Below are 26,417 nucleotides of genomic sequence, written 5' to 3'. Positions count from 1 at the left end.
GTGGGCTCATGATATGATATGCCCTGGGAGGAAGTTTGTCCTCGGGGAATATAAAGAAGGGTAGGCTTGGGAAGGTCAGGTTAGCACACACACAAACACTTTTCTTTATTATCCCACCTATCCAATATGTCTCACAGATTATTTCTTCCATTTGTTCAGGTGAATTTGTTTCATTGTCTGACTGGGATCAGTAAATGCAGATGTTGAAATGAAATCCCGTTTAATGCAGTTTGGGTTTTTTTTAAGTTATTCATCAGAGGGGAATTACAAACACCTTTTTTCAGCTTTAACTGTATTTCTCGTTTATAGAGGTAACGCGGTAAAGTAATATTTTTACAGTTGCTGTGGGAGAGAAGGGATCTGCTTTTAACACAGCTCACTATAACATCGTTGCTTGTTTCTGCCAAAGATGGCATGAAACACCTCTGCAAAAAAAACAGAAAACCTTTAACCTGTGATTTTAACCAGCAGAGAGGAAAAAAACACTCAAATGGTCACTCTCCCAAGGGATGGTGCGTCCTCCTCTTACCAGATTTAGTCAGCAGAGCTGTGGCACTGGGGTTTCCTAATTACTAGTTTTCAGCAGTTTCAGTCTTCCCCCCCCTACTCTCGCTCACTGCCTGTCTCTCCTGTTTTCCTCTACCTGAGCTGCCTCTGGTATGTGTTTAGATTTTGTTATTCACCAGCTTCCTACAGAGTGGCCGGCAGCAGTGTTCCTGAAAGGATGCGTTATACTGTTTTTTGCAATCAGATATGGAGAAGGAAACATCCAACCAAACAAAGTAGATGCCTGTAGATGTAATCAGTCTAAGCTTTTTCATTGCCATGTTTTAATTTATATGTTGCATTGATGTTGGTGTGGTCAGGAAGGCGGCGGTAGTGTCATGGCAACAGCTTTCTGTAACATGTTCCTGCTTCCACCTGGATAAGCTTGCAGTGCATATGCAAAATTACTGATGTACTTTTACTGCTGGTGCTGAATATGCACATCCAAGAGGGCAAGGAGCCAAAGGACATGTGCATGAAATTAAGTTTATGAAGTTAATGACAGATGCTAATGCATTCCTCTGAAGGAAGAAGCAGCATGTAGCTGATCTCTCGTCTCTGCAGTCCAGGGTGTGTTTGATCTCACGCTGCTGTTTTTCTTCCACCAGATTCCGCATCTGGCTGAAGGTGTTCGGATCCATGGAGAGAAGGTCACAGAGGCACTGAGGCCTTTTCACGACCGCATGGAGGCGTGTTTTAAGCAACTGCGGGAGAAGGTGGAGAAACAGTATGGGGTAAAGTCTCTGGTAAGAGCTTTTTCCTGTACTTGAGCTTTTTTTTTTTTCTTTTCTTTAAACACAGACAGTGCTTTGTAGCTCAGTGTGCTAATTTTAACAGGGACTAATGGGATCTGCAGTTCTTTCTGGTGCTTGGCTAAAGATTTCTGTGAGATGGATTTTCTGAAATATTTTATAACATTATTTGTTATTGTTACATCTCACATACATCCATTATGTAGGATGTTGATCTTCCTTTTTCTGTGGTCAGCTTGTAGTTTGTACATTTATTCATGTCTTTAATATTCAAAAGTTGTTAAAGTTAAAGTTGCAAAGAAACAATGTCCATCTTCGAATGATGCTTTCATTTTCATTCAAATTACACCCTGTCTCGCAGAGCTGTGTTGGCAAAACATGTCCATAGACACATAAACGCCTTTCAGAGTGCTCAAAACCATCTTTGTGGAAAGCAGACTAGATGTTTGCATATATTTTTTTCATAATTGACCTTGACACAAAAACAAGGTGCAAACAATTCACTTTTTTGGTTTGTCATTAAAACAGATACAGGTGTAGGTTGCACACAACCATGGCAACTGAGAAGGACTGTCTCTTGTTAGGACTCACAGGATTTTCCTGTGTCATAAAGTGCTTCCAAACTTTTATAATCTGGCGTCTGAACCAGAAAATAGAGCGAAACAATTAGCGCTGCAGTTAGCAGCATTCGGTGAGATTTCTAAGTCGAGATGCTCGGGCTGACGTGATTAAAAATGGCAAATTCACAGTTCAGTTTGCTGTTGTGTGTCACGTATGTCAAGTCAGCTGTGACGTTAGTGTGTGTGCGCGCGTGGTGGGGTAGCCTCCATCTCTCTCCTCTTTTACAGATTTAATTGCTGCCTGACCAAGCTTTTCACTCAATCTTGCCTGAGGTAACGGGGCACCTGCCCATTTTTAAAGTAAGAGGGTGGTGACCTTTCAAACAAGAGAAAAGCTATCTCTTTCCAGGGTGTGATAATAAGGTTACCCTATCAGGTGTGTGATGGCCCCTTTCTTTGGCTGAAAAGACTCTTTAAATGCAAAAGGTTCCTTTGTTAGAGCTGCTGTTGCGAGATTTTTCTTTTGTCAGATTTCAGCAGAAATTAAGAGTCCTACAAGATTCCTTTTTTTTTTTCTTTTTACCGCTAACCTTGTATGTTCAGATAAGCTGCTCTGTTACAAGCTCTGTACTGGACATCGGTTTAGGATAAAACTGCAAAAGACCTTCAGCTTTACAGTTTTCCTGTCACAAGCCACCTATATATTGTGGGCGGTTTTATTGGCAGCTGGAGCCTTTTTTTAATGCTGTGTAAAAAAATTATCACCTTTCTTCCTGGTATGGAGGTGCTGACCATTCGAGTGACTGCAAAATGATCGAGCTGGCAGTGATTATACTTTTGTATAATCACTGCCACCAGCTAGTGAAAGACGGGTGACAAATTAAAGGGGAAAGCCAACATAAAGTGTCTAAATGAAGTGTTGTGCCACCATGTGTCAGCAAAAGGCCTTCGGTGTGCCTCGGGCGTTGATTTCACAATTCTTTGCTGCAGTGATGGAAGCCATTTTTTCCCCTCATTTGATGTTTTGATGAGCACCACCTGACATCAAAGTCCAAAATCTCTCCCTAGGTGTTAATTTAGGTTGAAATCTAGTGACTATGAAGAGGATTCCTATCATTTTCTTGCTTAGTATTGATTTGCAGTGACCCTTCCATCTAATGGGAGAAGTGCATCTAACCCACCCACTCATAGCTTAAAATTGCCACTGGGTCTAGTGTAGGCCTTCTCCTGCTCACTTAGATCATTTCCACTTGTAGTTTTGATGGAAAAAATGTGATTCAGGAGCCCCCATGCAGGATTTTTATATATACCACAGAGGATGATTTAATGGTAATTGCTCCTCTGTACCATGCCGTGTATTTGTTCTTTCTCTACTCTTTTAATCTGGGATTTCCTGTAATTTGTCACCCGCTGCTACCTTATTCAGCGAGCACTTTCTAAGTAACTACAAAACAATCAGTAACATTAATACTAAATAATTTTCTGTTTTTTATTTGTTTGTTTGTTTTCTTCTCTGCTGCCAGCCTCCAGCAGATGAACGGCGGGGACCTCGTCCTCCCTCCATGGTGAGGTCCTTCACCATGCCCTCCTCCCAAAGGCCACTGTCAGTAGCTTCAGTCACCTCCATCTCCTCTGACAACTCACCCTCCAGGCCCGGCTCAGATGGGTAACACCATGTTTCACTATTCTTTAGGGCATAAATTATGTCATCTCTAGCATTTGTTCTGTTTTTTTGTTCTTGCAAGAATCAATGTTGTTTTTTTGGGGGGAAAAAATCATGTCATTTATACACAGAGGTGCCACTTTGATTCCTTATCTAAGAGAATTTCAGAGAAAGTGCTTGAAAAATGCTTCTGCTTTCTTTCTTCCAGTTCACATGCAGGTTGAAACTTTAACAACTTCACATTGAAATTGTGACTGAAGTATTCTTTGCACTATTAGCTCTGTTTGTTATTTAATCAGAATGTACATAAAACACATGCATGCAGCAGATTTGTGTAGCTCTTTGAAACTGATTACTATTGATAAAGGAATATTCCCACATGTTCTCTGGCATGAGACGGGATTTACAAATTAATACATTTTGTTTGAGTTGATGTATTGTTTTTATTATTATTATTATTATTATTATTATTATTATTATTCAGTTTTGCGCTGGAGCCTCTTCTACCAAAGAAGCTGCACACCAAGTCTCAGGACAAACTAGACCGTGATGAACCCGAGAAGGACCGCAAAGAGAAGAAGAAGGAGAAGAGGAACAGTAAGCACCAGGAGGTCTTTGACAAAGAGATGAAAACAGCGGACATCTCTCTGCAGCCAGCTGAAGCTGTCATACTGTCAGAGACGGTACGTTTTTACGTCTTCTGTTTGGGTCGGTCATTCTCGTAACTCTGCTGGCTTGTGTCAAACATTTGGACTCGGGGATAGATTGGAATTTGAGGTCAGAGGTTACTGTGACCACACAAGGCATGATAAATTAAGAATTTATATGCTAATTATGACACAATAACACATAAATGTCAAATAGAATGAAATGGGGAAGTGATGAAGTTTGAATATCCAAAAGGCCGAGGGTCAACTTCACTGCGACATCATAATGTGCTCCCAAAACACTTTTCTTGTTGTTATTCAGCTTCTTCATAAATCAGGAACAGAAGGAGAAATTCTAACTGTATTTCGAATTTGATCAGATACTCATTTGGTGACACTAATTTTAGGCGCCCAAATAGAAAGTGTAGCAGGTGTACAGATTATCTGCCGATGTCTCTTTTCTAGCTGTCACCTGACATAGGTCCGCGTGAGAACAGATTTCTGAGACGACGGTCTTTAACCTGCTAGCTCACTAGTAGGAAGACCAAATGATGTTTTTGCACCAGTGTGCTAAAAAAGGTAGCTAACAGCCCAGTGCAATCACCAATAGAAAATGGATGTGATGCGAGCTGTGGATACTCTCCAGGCACCTTGCTTACCTAGACCACAGAGTATTTCAAGTGGTGTGATCACTGTGGACTGCTTCCTGCTGGGCGAAAACGGACAGCTGTAGAAAACATCCCAACTTGTTTCCCCCAAAGTTCACACGGGAAAACAGGCATGTAAGTGCAATTTCACCGATTGGAGGAGACGTGCAACTGCAAGGTGAAAACTGTGGTTTCAAATGATTTTCGTTTGTTTTTATCAACCTTCCTTATACTCTTTTAAACCTTCTAAGAGAAAAGTATTAAAGGCAAAAAAAATCCAGAAAAGTTTGGCAAGTAAACACGTGATCACCTAATGCAATCATAACCCGTCTTTTTCCACTTGCACATAAAACATTGTGCAATATACGTCGCACAGCAAACATCAGTGGGCCATAGAATAGAGAAATATTTTTTGGTGTTACTGTGAAGGTAGTTTTTTTTTTTTTCTCTTCCCTCTCATGTAGAGTAAGAGAAGCTACAAACAAGAGTATTTCAGTTATGTTTTGTTCTCTTCAGATCTTTGACTTGGTCTTTATTTTCTTGCCTTTTCCTCTCTCCATGATGTAGCTCACAATTCTGCTTCTCAACTGTTCCCTCAGTTCTCTTTTTACTCTTCATATCTTCATCTCTCCCCCTCTCCTCTCTCTTTCTCTGTTGTGTTCATGTCCCTCTTCACCACCGCTGTGTCCATTACAGCCGAGTGGTATCACTGTGTTCTCATTGCCCAGTGGGAATGCTCCCTGGCTAACGGCAGTAAGATAAGGGCAGGAATGGAATCCAAAAGAAGCCCCTGGCAACGGTGGAGCCGTCTGGCTCATGACGCGAGCGTCATGCCCCCGGGGTCAAGGGTAGAGAACCTATTGGTCTCCGGTGATTACCACATACTAGGATGTAGTAGCTCGGTGTGAAAGTATAATCTGGAATCAAGAAATTGCTTTTTTCACCCACAATGTGAATTTCATCTTCAGCATTCAAGAGAAAATTAAATCCCTGAATAAAGTGTGTTACTTTGAGTGTCTCCCTTGTGGCTGACTGTTTCAGTTGGCCAATTACAAAGTTGTTTGTTAATGTAGACTACAGAGTGGAATAGCCCTCAGGATACAGCTTTTCATATTCAAATTCCTGCTATACCAAAGTGGAGAAAACACAGTCTTGCATGGAAACAATTATTTGTAGCCACAAATAAGTTTCTGCAGTCCAACAAGAACATTTATCTGAATGGTTTTTGCTTTCCTTCACAAATAGCCTGTTCAGTATGGCTGTATATACACACATACACACAAATAAAAGTGTGAAAATAAAATGTTCCCCTTTAAGTGATCTTTTATTGGCTCCCTATGATATTTAATCAAAAGTCTCTTGTCAGTAAATTTCGTTCTCAGTTCTATTTTATTGACTTCTGTAACTTTCGTTGTTTACTTTGAGCCCGCTGTAATATCACACTGATATCTTGTTTTCTTTATGTCTGATCACACAGATAAGCCCTCTGCGGCCCCAGAGGCCAAGAAGCCAAGTCCTTAATCAAATTGTTGGAGACCGCCGTCTTTCTGTGTCACCTGGACCCCCTACTTCTTCCTCCATCTCCTCCGCACAGTGCCCCCCACCTATTACACCAAGGAAACCCCAAGTTTCCTACAACCTGCATGTCGTTTCCAGTAAGACGTCGTACTTTGCTGCCATTCAACATTATTTTTGTTTCTGTTTTTTTACCATGACACATTGTAACTGCAGTATTTTAGGGGTTTCTGTGTGTATATTCGCACACCAAGTAGTTTCAGGGTAACATTACCATTATCATTTTCTGTCCATACAGCAAATCTAAGGCTGACACTTGTCTTTATCTTGATGACAGACGCTTGTCGTTATAGATAAATAGATAGATACATGTTTCATAGGACTTCATACCTACTGCAGAGCCAGAAAATCCATTATTCAGTAGAGGTATACTGTTCTGTACTGTAAATTCCCCTAAAATGTGCGAAGTAATGACTGTCTCCGAAATGTAAGTCTCCTTTCTTCTAGTTTCTTTGAAAAAAAAAAATTAATTAGTCTCAATCAACATAAATTTCTCAGAAATGGACCCTTTTTGAACTCTTCTGGGTACCAGCCCTGCTGTGTAAGATATTCTAATGTAGTTCAATGACGAATGTGAGCTGATGAGTGCCCTCTTGCACAGGTCTGGAGCTGAACGGGATGGGTTGCTCTGACAAAGGTGAAACCCCTCCTCCGCTGCCTTTGAAAAGCAACACAGCTGATTACGGCAACCTGCTAGATAATCAAGACTTGACGAGTCCCTCGACACCTCCACCACCCCCTCCACATCAAAGAGTAGGTGTTTTAATTAGAGCTGAGAGCAGCTCCTTAATGATGCATGGCACTTGTAATGAAACAAGCGACCGCTACACGCACTTGACATTTGGGTCAGCCTCCTCCACTATCCCCTGCTCGTGTACTTCCTGTGCTGACGTGCGCGAGTTCGTGCATGCGTGGTTTTTTTGTTTACATTTGGGCTCGTTGTGGATTTGTCCGTCATTTTTAGAATGTGTGTCACAGAAGAGTGTAGGCATCAGTCAGTTAGCAGCAAGAGCCCACACCCACCTGTCCATCCAGTGTTATTTATACTCATTGCCCCTGGTGCTCAGACGTGATTGATTGGATGATTACTTTACCTCTCACATCCATCAGAAGGCCTCGTGTTGTTAATCAGCGGCTCATCTCTCCATGCTCGGCGACTTCTACTCTAGCCAGCTTCACCACTCTGTTAACTAATCTTATTTATCCACTGTCGCGGCCCATGGACCGGTAGTAAAACAGAGCCACATGCACACCGTGTGGCAGCAAGCTGACAGTAATGTAGTGAGCGCAGATGTCCTGAGACTGAGTGACAGCCATTCTTCATTTACAGTTTTGATGGAGGCAGAGGTGAGGTCACTGACTTGCATTACTCCTTGTCTGTACTCTCTGCTGGGAACTCAGATGTTTGAGGAAGAGAATTCAGGTGGAGAGACAGGCTTAAACAGCTGAGACATTTTCCATCTGGATTAAATAAGACTTGTAATCACCTTTCACTTATCTCAACACACCAGAAGATCTCTAGCCACTAATCTTTATTCGTACTGTACTTTATTAGTTTAATGTTTTTTGTTTTAAATTGTTATCCAATTTTTCTGTCAAAGTGTTCGAAAGTTTTTCAAATTAATTAATAATACTAAAATTATAAGTATTAACAATTTTAAAAATGTCACGGCATTTTTAAGAAAGTAATGGGGTTTTTTTTCCAGGATATTTTAGCTGTAACTGAAAATATCTGCCTGATGACAGTTTTCTCAAATGGTCAGTGGGACTGTAAAAGCAACATAAGACTTGGCAATTCCAAGATCATAAGGACACCCATCTGTTAAGAACATTGAAATTGTGACCAGTTTGAAAGTTCAAGGTTGGAAGCAATGTGTCCCCAACCCTGGTCCAGAAAATTGTGCTAAGATGTTGCATTTATCCAAGAATCACCTCCATCTTGAAGAATTCGTCAGACTATTGAATACAGATTTCAGGGTCTAAACTTCAGCCTTGATATAATGCTAGCCCCAGAGGCTACTAATCCAATGCTGAAGCCCATAAACCTCAAGGTACATTTGGCATTTACAAAGCAGCAGTTGGAGAAGGGAGAAACTTTGTAGTCCTGCAGTTTGTGCTCTGATAAAAAAAAAGACTTGAAGACTTGAGTGAAATGTGGTGAGCCCTTTGGCAGGAAAATAGGTTTCTGTTTCCTTCACAAAGCATACAAACAGGAGTGGGGTCTGAATAATTGTGTGCTTAACTGTTATCATTGGTTATCATTATTGTTTATTACTGATATAGTAGTTGTATCGCTTGATGCAATCAGGGTGGAGGATTGAGTTGGTGAAATAATGTGTGTTGTAAAATAAGGTGAGAAATCTTTGCTCTGTAAACTCTATCTTACTTCTTCAGTCATTTGTAGAGCCATGCAGGCTGTAAGATAAGGTATGACATGTTTTAATAAATCAAAGCCTTGTGTTTAATAAATTATTTAAGATGATCCAAGTATTAACCTCTTGTAAAAGGAAAAATAATATGGGAGCAATAGAACATGCTAATCTTGCGCTTTAAATCCAAAACTATTTTGTTTCACGTTCCCATTTTGTCTGTTTGCAGCAATTTCCGCCACCTCTTCCGAGCAAGACTCCTCCTCCACCTCCTCCCAAGACCACCAGGAAACAGGCCTCCATCGATTCAGGAATTGTGCAGTAAACAAAGAAACTTGACAGTAGGACCAAACAACACACTGACAACGCAACAAAAACAACATCAACAGTAACCCCAGAAAAGCGGTTGTTTTTACCCACACATTCCTCGCTTCCCTGTCCCAGCTTGACAAGATGAATACCTCACCGCAGCCCGCCCCCTCGTACCATCTTTTCTTTTCCTTTCTTTTTTTTTATGTTATGTTTTTTTTGCCCGCTGTTTGACGATGATGCAGTCTGCAGCAGGGAGCATGTTGCACAGAAGCATTCACTGAATTTGCAGATGCTGTCTAGGACCGATACAATGCCGCATCGAAATTTTATTGTGACATTGTGCTCAGACAGACGAGCTTGGACCAACGGCTTTCCAGTACTGACCCACTCTCAAATATATGAGAGCAAATGGCTCATTAAAGCATTATTTCTCTCTTTACTCATATTCCCACTGTGTACAGAGGTTTGTATATAGGACTATTTTATTTCAGGTTTTTTGTATGTGACTTGATTCTGATTTTTTGTATTAACGTGTCATTAGATTAAGTGGCATTTATATGAACAAAAAAGGGCTTGTAGGTTTTGAATTGAAAGGGGCTTTACAAAGTTGGTATGTGGGGAAAAAAAAAGATGGATTTTATTGGTAAAATTTTGGAGTGCACATACAACTAACTCCTACCACGTTATCATTGTTCAGATCTTGTCCTTGATTGCTGTAACCTTGGATTTCAGTAATAATGACTGTTCCCAATTCACTACTGACATGACTTCTGAATAAACTTTCAAATGTATGTATTTTTAAAAGATGATGTCTTCCTCATTATTTCAGTGCGCGGCGAGATGTGCTGAAAATAGACGCGAGTGTTTGCACATTTCAGAAATTGGCAATCTGTATGTTGCCTCACTTCAGCTGAGCACTAAGTAACGAAGCTTTCTGCTTCTCCTGCTTATTTGACAGCCGTCGCCACAGCCACTTCTTTATCAGCGCGCAGGAGTGGTGTGTTATCGGGAAATGCCGCTTACATGTACTCAAATGCAATTTCATTTGCATAATTTGTCTTCTCGCTAAACGATCGTTTCTCTTTTCGTAGCCGAATGTGTGAATGTGACCCGTGTTTGAAAGTGGCGAAGCGTCAATAAGCCAGCAAACAACAGCTGCCAGCTTTGTCCTGCCTCGTACGATCTTGAATTCTCGTTTTATGGGAGCTGCTGAAGGGCACACCAAGATTTTCATTTTTTTCTTTCTTTCTTTTTTAGTCTGGGTGGTTTCCTCGCTTCTCGAGTATAATGACGTGTCATCTAAATAAGTGGCTATCCTTGAAACTTCCTGGGTTTTCTGTCCTGGACAGATTTAATATATTTTGACTCCAGATTAATAGTTGGAGTTGAAAGTCGGTGTATAATTATTACTTGGAGAGCAGCTTTAAATTACATTGCACTTTAATTACATTAATAATATGCATTGTTCTGGGTGTTGGTGCAATAACTTAATATAAAGCCTTGTGGCAGCATGCCCCCTTTTAAGGAAATAACTGTTGTTATAATGTTCTTTATCAAATGTTATAGAGTGCTGTTTTAATCAACAAATTACAGACTGGAAGGTCATATTGTGACAATTTTATTAATCATTTTAATAACCTAGACATTGATAATTACTGTTGTTTTCCTGTTTCCTTAACAATGAAATAAGTTTTACTAAATACTTAATAGTTACTGAATTTTAAAAAAAACAGTCGTGTTTGTTGTGAAGTGCTAAAATTCGCTGGGAGCCCCTCCAACCAGTTTTCATCCTTATCATGTTATAAATAATATGACGCTAACAATATTAACATCTTTCAGCCTGTTAGCTACACTAACAAGTCCACTGCTGGTGTCCTGAGTCTGACTCCCAGCAGTGCAAAATCAACTCATTCACGCTATGTCCACACGTACACGGGTATTTTTGAAAACTGAGATTTTCCATTTTCGTTTTAAAAAATAATCCCGTCCACACGTGAAGGCAGAAATGAAGGAAAACGCTGCTAGGAACATGCCAAAGCAGCAGGTGGCGCTATATTCCTAACCGTGTAGAAATGTTGGCCAATCAGAAGTCTAGAAGCCTCGTGGGAAATAGTAAACAAAGCTGGGGCATAGAAGCAGAACCAAGTCGTATGTGTGGAGGGACAGTAACTGTGTGTGTATATGTAAGCATTTAAACACTGCAGAGAGTACAATTAACAGTAACAGTATTGTAGAAATTCATTTCACCGAAACAATAACGTGGCACACAGTGTGACGTCAAAAAAGGCGCACACCTTTGACGCTGCGTTTTCTTCGTTTTTCCCGTCCACACGTAAATGAAAAAACGGAGTTTTAGAAGATATCCACCCTGGCCGGAGTTTTTAAAAATCTCCGTTTTCAGTGACCGAAAACGCCGTTTACGTGTGGACGAAAGGTGCAAATGCATAGAAAAATCTGCGTTTTCAAAAATACCCGGGTACATGTGGACATAGCCTCAGAGTTTCCATTGTTTACACCAAAACGTTTATTACAAGACAAAAGTAATACTAGGCAATCATTTATTAGTTACACCTTGCTAGTACAAGGTTGGACCATCTTTGTGTTTTGTTTCTCCCATGAGTTTTCATTGCACACATTCAACAAGGTGCTGGAAACATTCCTCAGAGATTTTTGTTCATAACAACATGAAAGCATCACACTGTTGCTGCAGATTTGTCAGCTGCACATCTATGATGTGAATTTCCCATTCCCAAAATGCGCTTATGGATATTATTCCAATAGAGCATCTTTGAGATATGTTCTATTGCATCCCATTTAAGTGCAGTTACCTCATTGTCATGTTCAAGAAACCAGCCAATTACAGCACCAACACCGTTACACGGCCAGCAGGAGCCTGAACTGTTGGACCCATGTTTTCATGTTAAACCAAATTCTTACCGTCCAATCTGAATGTCGCAGCATAAACCAAGACTCATCAGAGCAGGAAACATTTCTCTAATTTTTTATTGTCCTTTTTTTGGTGAGCCTGAGTGAATTGTAGCATCAGTTTCTCGTTTTCTGCTCTTTTGCATATCTTGGCTGTAACAAGTGTTTTTTTTGTTTTTTTTTTTAGAGTTACTGTTGCCTTCCTATCAGCTCAAATCAGTCAGCCCATTCTCCTTTGACATCAACAAGGCATTTTTACCCAGAGAACTGCCACTCGCTGGGCATTTTCTCTTTTTCTGACCATTCTCTGTAAACCCTAGAGATGATTGTGTGGGAAAATCCCAGTAGGTCAGCGGTTTCTGAAATACTCAGACCAGCCTGTCTGGCACCAACAACCACACAATGTTCAAAGTCGCTTAAATCACTTTTCTTCCCTTTTTGATGCTCAGTCTGAACTTTACACAATTGTTTTGATCATTTCTATAAGCCTGAATGCACTCTGTTCCTGCCACATGATTGGCTGATGAGATATTTGTATTTAGAAATAGCATTTAAACAAATGCAGCAGCTGAGTCTACAGTGTATAAGTAGTACTAGAAATCGAATGGCTTTCACTACATTAGCTTTCATTCCACAGTAAGTCGACATTCACCCAGCACATTCAGTCTTGTAATTTTTTTTATTAACGGTGAACCTGTTTTTTTTTCTTTTCCGGCTCTCATTTTGCTCTGGTGGCTCACAGATGCTGTAAAGTTGTGTTGTTGCACCTTAATTCTCACATTTGGTGAGAACATTCACAGACCCTGTTGTCTGCACATTAAAATGAGCTTGTGGGACCTTTTTGAAGTGCTTGCCCCAGGTGGCTCATATTCCTCTGCTTTCCTATTCTGCTGACACTTTGTGAGTGGGCGTGTGCCTGAGGAGAAATACTGCATCTGTTGTTTGAAGGTGTTTTTATCTTCAGAAAGTTGGGGATTACAAAGCCTGTCCTAATTAGGAACACTGAATGACATCTTTTCCCTCAGAGTTTTTTGTGGGAAAAATAGTCATGAGACCACTTGTAGAACTGTAGCTCATGGGTGGTGTTAACATATTTTGTCAGACTATGAAATGTCTTATTAATGTGTTGGTAATTCACCCACAATCAGTTGCTTTTAAATGCTTTAGCAACAGAGTCTACAGAGTCAGTGTCCTAATGGGTTAGAAATAAGTTGAATATTCATATTTACATAATTCTTCACTCACACAAACTCCCCCAATCTTCATATTTGCACATAATTGACCAGTAAAATCATTTTGACTTTAACACACATGTATGTTACCATTTCTGGATTTAAGGTCTGCTGCAAGGTATGTGAACTATATGACCTTCATTTGGAAGTAGTGGCTGTCAGGATGATAAATTGTTCTACAATGACAAAAAGAAATGGAAAGTAATATTCAATAAAAATGCAGGCTTTAGTGTGATAGCAATCATATCATCTTTCATTGTTTCACCTCTTTTGTCATTATTTCTTCCATTTCCTCTAAAGAGCACACTTTACAGTCTTTTTTACTTTACATTCTTTCTTTAAGAGGCATTACCTTCATACTTTTCTTCCCATTGGGACTTATGGTTTCACTAGTTGCAATCAGAGAAAAGGTACAAGAACATTTCAATTCCATACATGGTTAAAGGAATGTATAGGGAGACCTAGCAGGTCATTGGCTACAAGAAAGTAAGGAGTGCAAGAGTGTTGGCCACTAAACTCCTAAAGGAAATAAAGGAATCGCTGATCGCTGCAAGCCAACATGTAGTGCGCTTGAGTGTTGGCCACAGAGCTGTTAAATGACTCAAAGGCAGTCAATAAGAACATTAACAATAGCTCAGTTTGAGTAGCCTGAAAATGAAGCCGCTAATTGCAATTCAGCCAGCATTTATTATTTACACCTATCCTCCATCTACTGCGACCTAAAACGGTCTCCTGTGAAAGACTTACATAACCGTCCTTTCCTGGCTCAGTTTCAATGTGACACACCTACACGTATGAGCAATAAGTGCGGGTGCGTTCATTTGTTAAATAAAGATTGCAGCTGACATCCAAGTGACGTGTCATTTTAGGTTGAATAGCAACAGCTAAACTTGAAAATTCCATCAGCTAAGAGAAAAAAAAAACAGAAAAGTTGCGATTAGAGAAATGGTGCAGTGAAGTAACTGATTAAAAACAACTGCACAGCCCCGAAGTCAGACTTCAGGTTGAACCAGTGTCTTCAGAAAGAGCAGGTGGTACTACAGACACAAATGCACATAAAAAGCATAGCATTGCTGCTAGAGTGTGTCAAAAAATCAAAAAATCCTGTTTATTAAAAGTATTTTTTCTCAAGCTCCATCAGTTTGGATAGGGAACAAGAGTGCACAGCTGTTTTCAGATCTCTGTAAAGAGTCGGTCAGGTTCAAGGCTCTGGCTTGGCCACTTAAGGACATTTACAGAGTGATCCCAAAGTCATTTGTTTGTTGTGGCTTGACTACCTTTTTACATGCTTTGTCCTGTTGGGAGATAAACCTTTGTCCTCTTGTTTGAGATCCAGCGTGCTTTGGAGCAATTTAGCATACTGCTGCATTCATCTTTTCCTGGACCTTGACTAGTTTTCTGGTTTCTGCTGCTGAAGAACATCCCCACAGCATGATGTTACCTCCACCATGCTTCACTGTTACTATGGTATCCATCTAATGATGAGTGATGCCTGGTTTTCTTTAGACTTTAATACTTGTTTCATCTGACCAGAGAATTTTGGTGCTCATGGTCTGAGAGTCCTTTAGGTCCCTTTTAGCATACTCCAGGCAGGTTGCCATGTGTCTTTACTGAGGAGTGGCTTGTGTCTGACCATACAGGCCCGATCGGTGGAATGCAGTAGAAATGATTGTTCTTCTGGAAGGCTCTCTTCTCTCCAAAGAGCAATGCTGAAACTCAGTGAGAGTGACCATCAGTTTTTGATCACCTCACTGACTAAGGCCTTTTTACCCATAATCAGCCAGCTCTAGGAAGAGTTCTTGTGGTTCCAAACTTCCATTTACATATGAGGTGGGCCGCTGTGCTCACTGGGACTGAACGTCCCAACGACGCAGGAATAAATCTGTACCTTTCTCCAGATCTGTGCTTTGACACGATCCTCTCTTGGAGGTCTACAGATAAGTCCTTGGACTTCATGGCTTAGTTCGTGCTCTGACATGCAGCGTCATATACAGGACCTTATACAGAGATGATCCGTGGAAAAAAGATGCACCTGAGCTTAATTTTAAGTGTCTTGGCAAAGGTTGTGAATACCTATGTCTATGTAATATTTTTGTTTGTTTGTTTTTGAATACATTTCACATAATTAATTAATGAAACTCATGTAAAAAAAAATGTAAAAATGTCGTTTAATCGTTTTTCTTGATAAGAATGGTTAAAGTATTGCGGCATCCTCGTTTAAAATTCATGACTGTGCCTCTGCTGCAGTCGTTTGATTATTTATATTTTTGCCTGATATAGATAACTTTTTCCCCCCCCTGGGATTAAAACAATTTTTGGTTGAGTGTCATCACTTTATTAAATTCACACTGATTCAGAGTTGTAGAACAATAAAACCTGAACAAGTCCAATGAGGGCCTGATACTTCTTTTTTTTAAATAGTCACTCTAACCTGGTTATTGCATTCCAATGATAAATCCATTCACTCCAATCTGTGAGGTGGGAATAAAAAGTTTCATCAGTGATATAATTCACTTATCAAGAATACCCAGTGCACACTCAATATCTAGCCTTGCAATTGAAAAGGGATAAAGGGTGAAGCGTTTCAGCAGTGGTAATATTACATAGTTAACTGGCAGCTTTTTCAATAGGCTCTTGGTGGTTTGTGCTCTGCCATTATGCTTCACCCTCTCTCTCCTCAAAGCATGGGGAAATGCGTCGCTTAATTGAGAGGATTTCCAGAGGCTTTGTTGGGGGAGAGCTATGAGCTAGCTCCTTCTCTCCAGGAGCAATGTATTTACAACACACTCTGTCCCCATCTCATTTGTCATTTCAGCCAGGAATAATGTGTATATTTTCCTTCTCTCTTGACACACTGTCATTTGCCAGAAGGCAGCAAGTGTGCATGCTTCCTTCTAAATGTTTCCTTTGCATAATAAAAGACTATTTCCATAAATCAGCAGCCACTGATATATCCAATCACAACTGTCTGCGGTTTACATATGACTATTTTTTTCCCTAAATGCAGCCTCGGTGCAAGTACACTAATGGAAATGGTTAGTGGTCAGTGTCTAACTTTTAATAACATAAGTTTTTAGGAAATTAAGTTAGTTATTCTGTTCTACAAAATGATTTTTTTTTTTATATTGACAACAGAAATTCATAAAAAACAAACACTAATATACATCTGTTTATAAGCAGGGCTGCTTGTTTAGCATGAAATTATTTAGAAAAACGTGGCTATAATTACTTTCAAGCTAGTCCATCTTCTATATACAGTCTATGTTACAGAGCGAGTGGAAAGCCATGTCAGTGGCAGACTGACACGATGCACCTTTATCATTTGTTTAATTTCACTCTAGAATAAAGCATCAGCCAACTGATAGTTCTGATGTGAAAGCTGGAGAAGCTCTTTAGGATTTATCCTCAGGGAACCTTTGTTGTTTGTTCATAATTTTATGACATCCAATAGTTAGAACGTTTCGGGCGTGGCGGTTATGGTAACATTGAGTAATAATGGGTAATATGGGAATTACTTTTTGGATAAAAATGTCAAATTTTCCAGTTGCCTTAGCCAGTGGTTGTCAGACAATTTTTAATAATTATTTAAACAAAATATACAACCACTGCAGTACTCCAAGGAACCCCTAGGGACATAAGTATCTCTAATATCTCTACCACTGCCTGAAGAAGTGCTAGTGCATTTAAAAAAAAAACTGAGAATGGTGAAAAAGTGTATTTTTCTTGTCATTTATTTAAAAAAAAAAGTCAATTTCAGGTATTTTTATTATCTTCCTTATCTGTTATCTATCATCATATGTTACATGAAATATTTTTTGTTTAAATTTTGATGATTATGGCTTATTGCTCATGAAAATACTTAGAGCATCTCCTAAGATCAAAGTATCCAAAAAGGATTTGCAATACAAAAAGCCAAACTTCTGATACTTAACTTCGGGCTCCATTACCATAAATTACTGCATCATTGCAGCGTGACGTGGAAGCTTGTGGCACTGCTGAAGCATTACTGAAGCCCAGGCTTTCATAGCAGCCTTCAGCTCATTTTTTACTTTTTATGTAGGGGAGCATTTCTGGTCTTTCTCTTTCTTCTTTTTTTTTTAAAGATAGCTTTCTTTTTTCTTTTTTAGTATTTTGCCATTATTGGATAGTGAAGATGGACAAGAAAGTGGGGAGAAAGAGAGGGGGAAGACATGCAGTATAGGGCTGTGGATTGGACCCAAATCTGGGCTGCTGCTTTCTGACATTTGCTATGTGAATGCCAGCTCACCCAGTGAGCTAAAGAGGCACTCCTCATTTCCCTCTTATTGCCCCAGAGATTCTCTTGGGGGGTTCAGGTCAGGCAAGTTGACCAGCCCATCGAGCACAATAATAACATTGTAAGCAAACCATTTGCTAGCAGCTTTGGCACTGTGAGCAGGTGTTAAGTCCTGTTGGAATAGTAAATTGATATCTCCAAAGAGCTTGTCAGCAGGTGGAAGCATGGAGTGCTTCTGGTAAACACTATGAAGACTTTGGACTTGATGAAACACAGTGGACCAACCAACACCTACACCAGGAGATGACATGGCACGCTAAATCATCACAGGCTGCAGAAACTTCACGCTGGACTTCAAACACCTCAGATTCTCTGACTTTCCACTTTTCCTTCAGACTCTAGGAACTCAGTTTCAAATGAAATGCAAAAAAAAAAAACTTACTTTCATCTTAAAAGAGGACTTTGGACTACTGAACAGCAGTCCAGTTTTTTTCTCCTCAGTCCAGGCAAGATGCTACTGATCTTGCCTCTGGTCAAGGAATGGCTGCATATTAGAAATGTGAACGATGTAGCTCCTTTCCTGTGTGGTGGCTCTTGCTGCTCTGACACCAGTGTCAGTCCACTCCCTGTGGAACTCCCCCAAGTTCTTGAATCAACTTTGTTTGACAATCCTCTCAAGCTTGCGGTCATCCCACCGCACTTTTCCCTTCCGTCAGCTTTCCATTAACATGCTCTGCAAAGAGCCAGCCTTTTCAGCAATGACCTTCTTTGGTTTAACCTCCTTTTTGGAGAGCATCAATGATCATCATCAGGTCAACTCTCAACTCAGCAGTCTCCTCCCAGTATAAAAGGAAATGTCGTGAAATCGTTGCAAGCGTGTAGACGATTGTCTCTATAACACTAAACCTGGATAGAAGCCCAGTACCTTCTAGTTTTAAAGCTGTGCACTGTACATCCTTGTAAACAAACATGGCACTTCACCAGCAGTCGATAGACGTCGACATGACAGTGCAGTGTTGTACGTAGCTGTCACAGATAGCGTCATGCAAGAACCATAAGGCCGCTTCTATCTCTGCAGAGTTGTCACTGAGTGTCTCAGTAAACTGACTGAATGAATTGTGTTCATCGACAGAGCAAATATCACTTGTGTCAGGAGAACAAGTGGTGTGGTGTTGCTGCTCTATTGTAATAGCTTCTCCATTGCACTGGAGAAATGTGAAACTAAGCATCATCACTGAGTCACTGCAACTACTCCCATCAGTATAATGTTTACTGTGGATTAATGAATGGATTAATTTCTTTGAAAACATAATTTAACTGCCTGCCTTCGTAGAATTAACCTACTATTATGTTAATTATATGAAGACAGAGTTTTAGTTGCATGTCTCTGTTACTCTAAATTAGAGCTGCATGAGATAGCTATGGAAACATGAATCAATTAAATCACTAATTAACCTTTGAAGTAAAAACGTGAGACATTTTAATAGAGCCACGCTTTCACATGTAAAAGTTTGCAGTTTGCAATTGAGTGTGTGAGTGTGTGTGTGTGTGTGTGTGTGTGTTTTGAGCTTTTGGACTGCTTATGAGACACAATAAGGTATTTCATCGTCATGGCCAAATTAACCAGATTACCCTCAATGGACTCCTCTACCAGTAAATTTTAAATTCTGTCATTGGATAGTTGATAGAACCAAAATCAGTTTGCAACAATTTTGCTTCTGAGTTAGAGAAGAAAAGCATCTTGAACGTTTCTGTGGACTTGAGGAAACTGATGAGTATTTTTTTTTTTTTTATTAAACAGAATGAACACACTCCTGTGAGCATGTTTCTGATCTGTGGGCAAACTTTATAAAGTAAACACCTGAGCTGGCAGCCATGAGACAAGCCTTTGATTGAACACTTTAATGCTGTTTTTCTGTACTGCCTCCAACTTTACACACTCCAGACAGACACTCCATCACTCTTATCAAGAGCGCTTGTGAGACCAGTCGACAGCGAATATAGAGCACAGGAGAGAACTGATGGCATTTTAAATCTCAGGCTGTAAGTGCAGCTGCTATTTTGTGCTGCATTCAGCACTAAATACAAAATGTACATTCAGTACACACGTTTATTATCAAGATTTGAGGGAGAGAGCCAAGTGGTGCTGATCTATATTAGCTGAGCCTATTATGAAGCACTGGGTTTTCCCAGGCAGTCAGAAGGATGTGTTGCTAGGAAACATACCTAGAGATCGGGGGTGGAGAACTGGTTCGATGAGAAAGCAGAGTTCCCTGCCATTTTCAGCTTCACATGGAAATAACTAAAAAGTGCTACAGACGTGTTGTCCCATGACAGAGTATTGAATTGAATCAGTCAATCAAATCTGGGTCATTTGGACTTGTGATCTTGTGTCTATACTTTTGAGGTTATTCATAAGTGTTTCATAAAAATCAAATAGATAAATCTTTTCATGGATTACAGCTAATAATACTAACAACTAAGATTCTATTGAGAGCTGGGACCTCTCTTCACTTTTCACTGTTTAATCTGCTTTTCACACATGCCAGTGATTACACCCAACTTTAAAGCATAAACTGTAAATAAAAGATGGATGCAGCCGTCATGATTAATTTGCGAAGCCCTAATTTAAAGCTTCAGAATCTTGACTATTACCACGTTTATTTTTTTGGCATCTAAAATGACCATATTATGATGAAAGGGTGGAGTGCTAAGTTATTAGCTAATGCTAGCATGCTAGTTTAGCGAGGTGCATTAAATGTTAGGGTGCATCACATACAGATGCAGGTGTCTTGGAAAAGCTGCCAGAGCAGTTGACCTCACACTGAGCCATTCACTAGGTCCTTGAATCACATTAGCAGAGAGCTGCCATCTGCAGATGCATATTTAGACATCCACCTGTCAGTTAAAGTGATCACCCTTCTTGCATTAAGTGATAATAAAACTTGAACTATTTTGTTTATATTTATTCCCTGTTATAATTATATTAGTTATAAACAACGAAACCATTTTTTCCTACGGGGCTGTAACTATACTCTTTTTTTGGCCATGTTGACACAGGAGTCGATTGGGTTTGGAGCTAGAGAGTCAGAGGTTGCCACTTGCATTCTAACTCACCTGTATCTTTCTGTACCAGAGTTACTTACTCTGAAAAAGCTTTGAGAAATGGTAAATCTAAATTTTGTTAGTAATATTCAAGCAAAAGTAGTTAATAAGAATTGTTGCTCACACAGCAAAATCATTAGTCTCCCCTCCTCTTTACAGGTTGCATGATGGACACAGAATCCCGTGTTGTTTTTTAAGTGCAATTACGTTTGTCTTTCTTGAACTTTCCCATGCAGAGTGTGTATTATTGTTGTGTGTACTAATGTACATAATACACAGTGGAAATAAAATTGTCAAACTGTAAATGTCAGAGGGAAAAAAAAAACATTAAAGTGCATTCAGAGAGCTATGTTCCAAACAGTTTTCATCACTTCCCCAATAAATTCCCGGGTTGTGTGCCATTAAAATCAATACACTAATCAGATTCTGGGGTTTGATGTATGTTGCTTTCCAGAGGGCTGCACAGCATGACTGATGTGGTTTTGGTTTGTTTAGCAATGCTGAACTGTACCATGTTTAAGGTAATGCTGCCCTCATCTGGAGAATACAGTTAGTGCAGCCATCTAATCACTGTTTAGATGAGCAATTACCAAAGTGACATCATCTTAGCCTTGTTTAATATAATGAGGTGATATTAACAGTCTTGACAAAACTAGCAACCGACGTGAAACCGTAGTCGTAAAAACAGTTGGAATTCCTGCTTACAATCACATTTAACAAAATTCTAACTGTGCCTAGTTTAGATATGTTATATGTTTAGATATTTTATAAACCATGCTAGGATACAGGGATTAGAGCATACCTCAGCTGCCTGCAGCTGACAGTGAACCCAGCATAGCTATGATTTTGGCTCTCAGAAACCAGAAAAGTCTGTTCTCTCCAAGGATGTAATCAGCAATAGAGGCGTAAATCAGAGGTTCAGAGGAGACTGAATCTAAAGGCCCAGCTGGTTGTATTTCTCTCGGAGTGCAATCTTCTAGACTGCCTGCCTAGCTCCTGGAGGCAGACTGTCAGGGCCAAACAGTAAGTGGTCAGAGGGGACTTCGCAGAGATGAACATGTAATTACAAAGAAAACAGATTCTCCCAGTTGGGCCACATAAGGAGAGTGAATATCCTGAGACACTTTCACATTTATGTGCTAACAAGAGCTAATTTGGTGCTATATAAACTGGATGGATAGATAGATAGATAGATATATAGATAGATGGTACAGTGCAACATTGTTCTTAAAGTTATCCCCTATTAACCCTTTTAAAACCTAGAAGTGAAGTTGAGAAAAAGCACAAACCTCAGCTAGAGATCCTATTATAAATGCTTTTTTTTTTGCAGTGGACGTGCCATGTTGAAGAAAAAAGACCACTGAGTGCAGAAGTGAAAGATGCTCTGGTGCCAAACTGTTACTCTGTCTGCCAAGTTTGAGATCAGAACACTTAAATTGTATTTAATCTCCTGCACACTGTCAGAGAAAGCTTTGTGCAAACTATTCAGCAAGAAGGGAAAAAAAGGCCTGTTATTTTCGCATTGGCGTGCGGGCTGCACATTAATAGGCACTAAAACCGTCAGTTCTATTGGTAGTTTTGCTTCACTCGTCCACTAGGGGGAGACGCTGAGAAGGACAAGCTCCCGCCTGCACAAAGTCACCTTATTTGCACAATCAAAATTAATATTTGTATCTTATTCTTTTGTGTTTTTAATGGTCTTAAGTGCATCTTTGCCCGGTAACAGTTAGCAGATAACCCCAAAGGCTTTTGTTGCTCCCAGCATGTGTTTAGCTGCAAATGCAGTGGTAAAATGCGCTGAAACAGAGTGAATAGAGAAGAAGCAGAATGTTCCATTCTCCCATCACCTGCAGCGCAGATTTTAAACTGAAGCTTGTGTGACTCCGTCTTACCTCTCTGACCTTTCCATGATTGACACGATCTCCTAGAGAATAGCTCCCATGACCTTGCAAAGCTTGAGGAAACAGGGGATGAAGACAGACATGGGCGAGCAAAAGAGCAACCCTTCCACCCCAACCTGAAAAAAAAAAAAAAGGCCCAGCATTATTATTTTACAACCGAATGGAGGTTGGGGATTAGGGAGGCTAGGTTGTCACGTCGAACCACACCTGACATCTTCAGTGTTAAGTCATACATGTGGCACTTTAAAAACTCAATTATTCACTTACATGTATTACGTCATGGCATATGTGCTGCCCAGAAGGTACTGTAAATTGTAAATACAGATCTTTTCAGAGTTTGCTTGAATTTTTGAGATTGGGATTTTGAGTCAGCAGTAATTAGCTGTACTCATTAGACACCTAACAGGTTGTGTTGTTTTCATCTGGGGGTTAAATGCCACTCCTCCCCCGTGGAGCCAATTGCTTGCCACTGCTGTAAAGCCTGTGGTCGGGACAACACCTTGGAGCCAAACAATTACATCAAGGTCATGGAGAGGAGGAATGTTCTGCCGATTAGTGCAGGAGTCCGGCAGCAAACTGCGACTAAAGAATTCAGGTGAAATAATAATCTAACAATATAAAAACAAAAAAACAAAAAAGTGTTAGATTCGCTTAAAATTCAAACTTCGGCTGTGTCAGCGAGCCATGAAACAAATCGCAGCTCAAACGTTGAAACTCTTGAGCTACTTTTATCATTTAAAAAAGGCGAATTATTGCAGTGAATAGATTTCAGCTACTATTGGCCTGTTAAGTTCCAGACAGGTTTTAAACACAGTGTTAAGAAATAAATGGTGCAGCACAGATATGTCTGTCATGGCTGCGCAGTTTTGCGGTTTTGATTTTTAGCACTTAAACTGGAAATAACCTCACATTCTGTACGCCTGTCGTATCGATGCTGTTAAAGTTGTTCCACTTTCCCGTCAGTCGAAACAAGGACCGTTTGCCTGCTGTTGCAGCCCCCCGTCTGCGTCGGCTACACACCACCAGGTGATTTCCCTCCAAGCAAATACACCAAATAAGTTAGTTCTGGACCAGATTTTAGTTTCTATGTGCTTCTCTCAGTAGAATTATGGAATGTGTTTTTTTCTTATTCCTGTTTTTCTCAAAAGTGCTTATAAAATAATTTCAGTAGAAAAAAGTGACCCCGCCCCCGTAGCCTGATAGGCAAATTTTGATAATGCAGAATAATTAAATAATGACATAATTAGAAATATAATTGTTCCTAATTCGCAGTGCAGCTATAACCCGTTTTCCTGGGGAGCTTGCAGTGAGTATGCTTTCCACGAGTCACTTGTTGACACAAAACTTGTGGCACTTGTGAAGTGTTTATTGCAAACAAATTTCTTTTTAAGTTTTAAGCACGTGGAACTTCCTTGTTTGAGTCTGACACGGATACCAAGTTTTAAACGAAACTGATCTCTGCAACTCGTGCACGACGAGATACGTTTGTGACCTGCAGTTTTGATCACAATATTAAAGAAAATTCAATAAAAAATATTATTCTAGTAAGGAACAATTATTAACATCGTGCCACAACCGCGCTTTGTATTTCACTTTGGATTATTTGCGAAGGATTCCTTTTGTAACGTCTGTATACATTGCCAGCCAATTTAAGCAGCGGTGCGTAATTACGCGTCGTTATTGAGAAAGTTCGAAACCACTAACGTTCCTTAATGTGGGCATACTTTACAATTAACACGAAGCTCGTCGCTGCATTTAAAAGAAGTATCGATGCTCATTGATAGGGAGATTGGGTGAGTTGGGTGTAGCAAGACAGAGAAGGGGGGTGTGACCAAATCAAAACTTTTCTTCAATGGGCTACCTGTGGAGGACCCGGGCGCTGCGCATAAATACTCCTGCTTCTCCGAATAAGTTCTGTCCTGAGGGAGAGACACAGAGAAGAAATTAGGTTTGGGGAATCTGTTTAAGGCGGATTATGAATGCTTTTGGACACCAACCATCTAACCCACAGAGCAGCCCTATTCAGCACCACAGCGCCCAGGAGCTCCTGGACATGGCCGTGTACTGTGACAACTACGGCGTTTACCAGCAGAATCTGCATCACCATCACACTCAGAGGCCGCCTACTCACCCCTCCGGTTACGGCCTCGGAGAGTACTCGTCCCCCTCTACAAACCCATACCTATGGCTAAACGGACCGAGCATCAACTCTTCTCCTTATCTTCAAGGGAACAACGGCACGTCTTATATTCAGTCTGGATACGGGTCTAACCAGAGGCAGTTCTTACCGCCTCCCACCGGGTTTGGTGGAGCAGACCTGGGATGGCTATCCATATCCAGCCAGCAGGAGCTCTTCAAAATGGTTAGACCGCCTTATTCTTACTCCGCGCTGATAGCGATGGCCATACAAAATGCCCAGGACAAAAAGTTGACTCTCAGTCAGATCTATCAGTATGTGGCCGATAACTTCCCTTTCTACAAGAAGAGCAAAGCTGGGTGGCAGAATTCAATTCGCCACAACTTGTCACTCAACGACTGTTTCAAAAAAGTGGCACGGGACGAGGATGACCCTGGTGAGTTTTTTTTAAATAAACCTCTCATAATTTTCTGTGATTATATATCAGATAGTCGTTACTACTTTCTAAACTTTATCAAAAGTATTTCTGAAATACCAGAGACGTTTAATTATTTATTTTTATTTGTTATTGTTTTTTTTAGATTTTAATGTGAAAAGTCAAGTGAACTGTTCAGTTGTGAGCAGGAACAAATTTGAATTCAAAGTATTCGCATGTCAGCGTTTTTCATCCCCCTTCTTTATTTCTTCTGTTTCTTATACAGGTAAAGGAAATTACTGGACTCTTGACCCAAATTGTGAGAAGATGTTCGACAACGGGAACTTCAGGCGTAAGAGAAAGAGGAGATCAGATTTGAACGGAGCTGACAGCACAGCTCTTCCACTTAAATCTGAAGACGGCGCACACAAGCTCGCCGACACCGCCAGCCTCCTGAGTGCCTCCCCGCCCAGCCTGCACGGCTCTCCGGCCTCCACTGAGCCCAAGTCGTCCCCGTCTCCCTCCGCGGAGCACAGCCCCTGTTTCAGCAGCTTCACATCCAGCGTGAACTCGATCCTGGCGAGCAGCGGGGGAAGCGACGGCGCCCGGGGCGTAGAGCGTAGAGACTACGGCTCCGGGCACGTCGGGGGACTATCTCAGCCCAGAGAGGGCATGTCTGGACTGGGCTCCTACTCGCCTTCTGTGATCTCTCCTCTGAACTCTGACAACAGCAGAATGAACTATTACACATCAGTGCAGAGCCTCTCCAACCATTTCAGTGTGAATAACCTCATTTACAGCCGGGAAGGAACAGAGGTGTAGCCTGCTCACAGTTCTTATGTAACCACCTGTTAATACTAATTTTCTGGTGTGGTTGGCCACCTTGTAGTATGACTACTGGAACTAAACTGGTGTTTATCACAGTGACTCTCCCAAACTGAGAAAATTTGTCAGTGCATCTTCCCACTGAGATCTGATGGGTAGATAAAAAAACAAACAAACAAACAAACAAAAAACAACACACTGTAGCAGCTGGATTGGACCAGTTAGTCTTTAAAGAAGATGCCCATGTACAGAAATTATTTTCATAAGAAGAACCATGTACGTTAGACTTAATTGTGTTTTATTTAAACTTGTGTCCTCTATGTTTGAATAAAAGTCATTTATTTGAACTCCATATTCAAGGCTTATGTGTCATTTTCCTGTTTTTCCTCTGGAGAGCTGGATGCAGTCAGAAATAGTCAAGGCTTTGACTGTATGAAATTCTGTATAATTAATGAGAGTTACTATGTTTTATTCCCCACGTGAATCTGGCAGTACAAAGCATTTTCAGACTTTTTCTGGATTTTTCCTCAAAATAAATACATTTATGTGTT

General features: G+C 40.4%; 2 protein-coding genes and 1 pseudogene across 3 annotated transcripts in view; 2 read left to right on the top strand and 1 right to left on the bottom strand.

Moving 5' to 3' along the window:
• Nucleotides 1-9,843, top strand: part of dock1 (dedicator of cytokinesis 1) — a 207,013-nt gene extending 197,170 nt beyond the window's left edge. The window contains exons 47-52 of one of the 2 annotated variants that reach the window (XM_085170992.1): nt 1,155-1,292; nt 3,382-3,524; nt 4,006-4,204; nt 6,293-6,470; nt 6,992-7,143; nt 8,989-9,843. In XM_085170992.1, the coding sequence (XP_085027118.1) occupies nt 1,155-1,292; nt 3,382-3,524; nt 4,006-4,204; nt 6,293-6,470; nt 6,992-7,143; nt 8,989-9,084 (906 nt within the window). In that variant the 3' untranslated portion in view covers nt 9,085-9,843. The remainder of the gene's footprint in view (nt 1-1,154; nt 1,293-3,381; nt 3,525-4,005; nt 4,205-6,292; nt 6,471-6,991; nt 7,144-8,988) is intronic. The other variant, XM_085170993.1, reaches the window with a different exon arrangement.
• Nucleotides 9,844-14,509: 4,666 nt separating this feature from the next.
• Nucleotides 14,510-15,409, bottom strand: LOC146512525 (uncharacterized; annotated as a pseudogene).
• A 931-nt stretch (nt 15,410-16,340) lies between these two features.
• On the top strand, nt 16,341-26,218 carry foxi1 (forkhead box i1). Its single transcript, XM_085171001.1, has 2 exons — nt 16,341-25,062; nt 25,328-26,218. Exons 1-2 carry the CDS (start codon nt 24,465-24,467, stop codon nt 25,861-25,863), a joined length of 1,134 nt encoding a protein of 377 aa, XP_085027127.1. The 5' UTR covers nt 16,341-24,464; the 3' UTR covers nt 25,864-26,218.
• The last annotated feature ends 199 nt before the right edge of the window (nt 26,219-26,417 follow it).

Source organism: Neolamprologus multifasciatus, chromosome 8 (genome assembly GCF_963576455.1).
Source record: "Neolamprologus multifasciatus chromosome 8, fNeoMul1.2, whole genome shotgun sequence".
Lineage (NCBI taxonomy): Eukaryota > Metazoa > Chordata > Actinopteri > Cichliformes > Cichlidae > Neolamprologus > Neolamprologus multifasciatus.
The sequence above is the reverse complement of the archived record's forward strand: the minus strand, read 5'-3'. Positions and strand labels throughout refer to the sequence as shown.